General features: G+C 44.5%; 1 protein-coding gene across 1 annotated transcript in view; it reads right to left on the bottom strand.

Annotated features, from left to right (window-relative positions):
* Positions 1-618: 618 nt before the first annotated feature.
* The window catches only part of TMOD2 (tropomodulin 2), a 71,472-nt gene continuing 66,090 nt past the window's right edge, over positions 619-6,000 (bottom strand). The window contains exon 10 of the mRNA XM_084817088.1: positions 619-2,348. Within this exon, the coding sequence (XP_084673214.1) occupies positions 2,272-2,348 (77 nt within the window). The 3' untranslated portion in view covers positions 619-2,271. The remainder of the gene's footprint in view (positions 2,349-6,000) is intronic.

The raw sequence follows: 6,000 nt of genomic DNA, 5'->3' as shown, positions 1-6,000 counted from the left end.
CCACTCCTACAGCCTAAACCCCACGTTACTGGAAAGGGGAAGGCAAAAGAAGGAAGGTGGGACTCTTAGGGAGGCAAGAAATCCTTAAGGAGGTGCTCAGGGGGTCCAGGTTATAAGGGGAACCATGACATGCATGCAAAGCATGTGTTCTACTGTTGAGCTATTGCTCCTTCCCACCACATGTGATTTTTCCTTGAGAGCATCTATAGCTCTGGTAAAGTAACCACAGCAGATGCTCTCAGAACATGCTGATTGGTTGCAATGGAATCTTGAATTTTCCAAGAACATTCCCTTGAACTTTGCTGTAAATTCTGACACCCAGCCCCCCAGCCAGTGAAACTTCTGGGCAGGTGCTAAGGTTGAGGCCTACATCGAAACATGCCCACTGACTTAGAAACCTTTCCCCGTGGTCACAGTTACGTGTGGAGCCATTGTGGTGAGAGAGCCAGCCTGTGTATGCTCAAAAAGCAATTTTTGGATTCCTTTATATGCAGGGGTGTAGTGGAGCCAGGGTTCGCAAGGTCAAAGCACCCAAACTTTTTCGTTAGCAGGGATGATGATGCCATCTGCTACGTCCCCCAGGCTTCCTGTTTCATCTGAGCTCAGCTGCAATCCTCACAGTCCCTGGGGGGATGTGGATTTTTTTGATCACCATTATATTGTTGTGAGCTATCCCTGTTGTAATGCAAAGTATTTTGGGGTGGCTTGGTCTTGAATGACCAATTAAGACTCATTAACGTTGCACAATGCTTGCTCGAATGGGGATGAAACAGAACCTGTTTGTTGATTTTGAGATGAAGTCTTTCTCCATAGTGCTGGGGGGGGGGGGGGGAGAAACTCCTGGAAAATCTTGAGCTGTGGTCATCTTATGCATTTAGGGGCATGTTGTGTTCCTTCCTTTCCCTTTCTCCAGCCAAAGTCCAACATACTAACTACAACACTGAGTTTTGCCAGCTCACTATTCCATAAGTGCCAGCTCAACCTAATAAATTGGGTATTATGCTATATACTGCATCTCTTGGTATGTGGAAGTGTACTGTACAGGACAGTACTTTGTCCTGACCTATGCTATCTGACAGGGTGGCAGCAGCAACAGCTCTGCACAGTCCTGGACAGTGGTTTGTCCTAGCTTTGCTACCCGACCTCCTTTTATCTGGAGATACTGGGAACAGAACGTAGGACTTCCTGCATGCAGGGCATATGCTCTACCATTCAGATATCCTCTCATCCCCTCACTCCCTTAGGGCTGTCTGACCTGTTCAAGAAATTATGTTGCCTTATGAAATGGTGGTCTGGTTCTGCACTTTTCTCACCCATGTAGCTCTGCACTCTCTTCCAAATATACTCACATATTACTCACATGTAACTCCTTTTCCATTCACGGCCCTCTTTTTTCCCTCTTACCTGTCCTTGCCAATTATAACTGGGAGTGGTGAAATGGACAGCTGAAGATCAGAGGAGTAGCTAGCCGGAATCTGCAAAGTGGCATGGGTTTCATCCATGCCCATACCAACCCCCATCCTACAAAAGATGAAGTGCCCTAGGAGTCTGGGGACAGGGGTGGGGGAGAACTATGACACATGTATGTAGGAAGAAACTGACAAGAAACTGATTTGTTTCAGCACAGTCTTGGCAGAGTCAAACAATGACTCTCGAATGCTTAACCAGAACCACGTGGAACATTCATTCCTCTTCCCAATAGAAACTGATAGTTAACAAATGGGAAGATGGATAGTTATAGAAAGCAAGGGAGAGAAATTAAGCAGCAGTGGGTACAGATGCCAGGGTTTTTCAAAAGGAAACCATTAGAGAAGAGGAATGTGGACATCAAAGAGAAAAAATAGGTTGGCTTTTTTCACTCAGTCATTCTGAGAATAAGTCAAGAAAAGTGATGTATTTTTATGGAAACAATTTCATGGTAAAAATAAATCACAAAGCAGATACATTTTCTTCAAGGTGAGTAAAATAGCACACATTTTATTTTTAAACTTTAAAAAACATGTGTTGTGCCATACAGTGCAGCTGCTTGAGTGGAAAATGGCCTGGGCTGTCCATTGGAATAATAGGTGGGTCCATAGAATGAATACAAAACTTTACAAATAGGACTGCTGCCCAGTTAAAGAAATCTTAGTTGATTAATCACATGAGGTGTAATCAGTTCATTAGTTGGCTACTCTACATGCACTTACATATAAATGAAACAATATTTTTGGAGAAAAATAGTCCTTTATTTTTAGGTGATACATTGCATGTGTCACAACATACACTATCTTAGAAAAGACATTCCTTCTTACGTGACAGAGAAGCTGGAATGCCTCTTAGAAGACAGCACTTGCCAGCTGCAGTTTCTGTAAGGGGTTGAATTAAAATGCATTAGTAATTAATTGGGAACATCTTTTTAGTCAAACAGATGTTTTAGCCAATTAGGGTGCAATCCTACGTATGTTTAGACAAAAAAAAAAAGTCCTACAACTCCCAGCATTCCCCAGCCAGCATGCCAAATGGGGAATGCTGGGAGTTGTGGGACTTTTTTCTGTCTAAACATGCACAGGATTGTATTCTTCAACTATACAGTGCAAGCCCTGTTCATACACATTACGTAATTGCTAATACATTTACAGAGGGCAATAGTTCTTGAAATCAGTGTGACATTTCTAAAAAGATTGCATGTCACAAAATGATCTGAAAAAATATGCAGTCTTGCAATCCAGAGATTTAGTAAATCTGTCTTTGCTAGAAATATGATCCCAAACAATTGGAAACTTTTGTCCTAACTTACTTTCTTATTGAGAACATCGTTTCAATACAGGACATTCTTGGGCCAGTAATACCTACTTAACTATTGCAGGCCACTCTCTAAAGAAACTGGCCTTCTCTCCCAATGGCCTGCCAGAGATTTGATTTGTCACCCTCTCTGGGATGCTGCCCCTTCTAAGATCCCCTCTAAGAGGGAAGCACATTCTGGGGACTGGAAGCATTAAATATTGGATGTTCTCACTGGCCCAAGCTGAGTCACTAGCTCTCAGAATAAGAATTATACCTGTATCCACTGCTTTGAAAAGTACTTCCTGTTCAAGGGATGGAGTTAGAGCTACCATTACTGCTTGGGGACAATAGCAGTAGTCACTAGGGGTGGACGAAAGTCACTTACCTTTTCTCGCAGCTTGTTCGCGGTGGGGGGGAGCGCTTTGCTGCTCCCCCCGTGAAGTTCCAGCCGGGGGGGGGAGGCTTCCCGCCTCGCCCGGCCGAAATTCAGGCCGGGGGGGAGGCTTCCCGCCTCGCCCGGCCGCGAACGCAAAAGTAAAAAAAAAAACGCCCCCTGATAGGCTACGTGACGATTCACGTAGCCTATCACGGCTAGATCTGCAAAGTCAGCCGTGATAGGCTACGTGAATCGTCACGTAGCCTATCACGGGTGACTTTAAAAAAAAAAAAGCGCGTACGCGAATGGCGGCCCCCTTAGGGAGCCGCCATTCGCGTTCCTTATTTAGTTGCTGTAGTCTACGTAAATGTTTACGTAGACTACGGCGAAAATAAGGGCAACGCAAATAGCATTGCCCTTATTTTCGCCGTAGTCTATGTAAACATTTACGTAGACTACAGCGACCAAATAAGGAACGGGAATGGCGGCTCCCTATGGGGGCCGCCATTATCCGTACACACTTTTTTTTTTTTAAGTCACCCGTGATAGGCTACGTGACGATTCACGTAGCCTATCACGGCTGACTTTGCAAATCTAGCCATGATAGGCTACGTTAATCGTCACGTAGCCTATCAGGGGACGTTTTGTTTTTTTTTTCCTTTTATTGCAATGGCGGCGGCGGCAGCCGGTTGAAAGACCGGCTGCTGCTCCCGCCCTGCTCGAACACCCGACGAACCGCCAGCCGGACCCGCCGCCGGGAGGGACATTCAGGGAAGGTAAGTCCCGTCCCGGGGGGGTGCGGGGTGCGGGGGGGTGCGGAGGATTTCTCCCCGAAACTTGTTCGGGGGGCCGAACACGTTGGCGCTCGGCCCCCCGAAGTTTCGGGGAGAAATTCTCCGCCATCCCTAGTAGTCACCTCTCATGCTTATCCAATGAGTGTTACCATCACTCACTGGAAGTGCTCATTGTTTTACATCCATATTGCAGATCTATGTGTGAAAATATCCTTCAAACCAGATCTTACTATGGATATTCAGAGAGTCCCTGCCATCCTCAGAAGTCCTTGTTGAAGTCTTGGATACAACTGTGGCCGTTGCTTTTCCAAAGGAGGCAGAAACGAAATTGTGTCATTTCCCAAGTTTAGCCCTTGGGCATTAAGCATTTTGACAGGTTACATACATTGTGCTTTGTTTTCCAGAGTGTTTTAATGACTGTAAAATAGGCTTCTGTTTCCCATGGAAATGTTCCAACTGAAGTTAGAACTTAAGAATATATACACTCCGGTATGAAACAGCTTATCTATCAATGGATTTTAGTGTGAGTGTGTGTGTGTGTGTGCATGTGTGCAGTTCAATCCAGCTGGGTGTGTGGATGTTTCTGATGGAGGTGGAGGGGGGAGGTATAATGAAGAAGCTTAGGGAAGGCTAATGTTGGGATGCTAACGTTGGGATGCTAAGGAAGTGTGCAAGGGGGCTGTTTCAATGAGAAGGGATCTATCTATGAGGGATCTATCTATGAGGGCTGAGTTGAGAGGGTGAAGCTTCCTTAGAGTATCATATTTTGAAAACCTAAAATGTTTGTGTTTGAGTGAGTGAGTGAGTGAGTGAGTGGATGGGTGTAAAAGATTTTAACAGCCCTGCATTTTTTCTCAGATGTCCAATTGAAATACCACTGCCATATTCTCAGCTGCACTGTTTTGGGATCCCAGTTGAAGGCGGTAAATATCTTACAAGGTTGTATAATCTTAGAAGGGGCTGTGGCTGTGGCTGTGGCTGTCACAAAGGGACCCTGCACTTCCGAATTTACCACTACACTACTGGTCATGGTGGCTAATTGGAACCTCTAGATTTAGGGGTGTTATGCCTTTGAATTCCAATTGTTGGTAGCAATAGCAGTGGAGGGCTGTTGCCTTCCTGGCCTGCTTGTGTGCTTCCAATAAGTATCTGGGATATATTTAAGAACATACGAACATAAGAAGACCTGTGCTGGAGCAGACCAAAAGCCTATCTAGTCCAGCATTCTGTTCCCACGGTGGCCAGTCAAATGCCTCTGGGAAATCCACAAGCAGGACAGGAGGGCAACAGCATCCTCCCGCACATGTTCCAATCAGAGGTATACAGAGACATACTGCCTTTGATCCTGGAAGTAACATGTAGCCATAATGACAAGTACCTCTTGATAAGCCTTATTTTCCATGTTTGTTTATTCAGAAGTATGTTACACTGAGTTCAATACAATTTACTCCCAAGGATCAGCCCAATCTATTTGCCTTTACCAAATATATTGCTTTTATCAAATAAATAAATAGACATGAGTCTTGAAACAATGCACCTAAGCAAGGGCTAAACTAAATTAGGCTTTGGTTATCTGTAATTGGATCGCTCTCTGAAGTTGCTGTTTGCCCCGTTAGGGAAAACTTAGGGTACCCAATCATGGATCTAATGTCTCATCAAGTTTAGCCCTAAATATGCATGAAATTGCAGCCTAAAAATTGCCTTGCCAAATCAGACCAAAGTCCATCTAGTTCAGCATTCTGTTTTCATCATCAGCCACCCAGATGCTGCTGAAAGGTCAAAAGCACGACCTGAAGGTGTTTCTTGGCCCTCAGTATCTGGTACTCAGAGGTATACTGCCTCTGTTCATGGAGGTTTCAATCAGCTATGATAGCTAATAGCCATTAAATGGAGTTAGCTGCCAAGAATGTTCTCTCAATCTTTAAAAAAAAAACCTACCTAAGCTAGTAGCCATCACTATCTCTTGTGGTAGTGAATTCCTTACAGAGATACCAGAAGGATACAATACTTACAAATGGGAATTCTTGAGTTTCACAGCACTAACCAATCATAGGAAACCAAATG

Source organism: Heloderma suspectum, chromosome 11 (genome assembly GCF_057233095.1).
Source record: "Heloderma suspectum isolate Gila_16-S chromosome 11, 16-S_ref, whole genome shotgun sequence".
Taxonomy (NCBI): Eukaryota; Metazoa; Chordata; class Lepidosauria; order Squamata; family Helodermatidae; genus Heloderma; species Heloderma suspectum.
The sequence above is the reverse complement of the archived record's forward strand: the minus strand, read 5'-3'. Positions and strand labels throughout refer to the sequence as shown.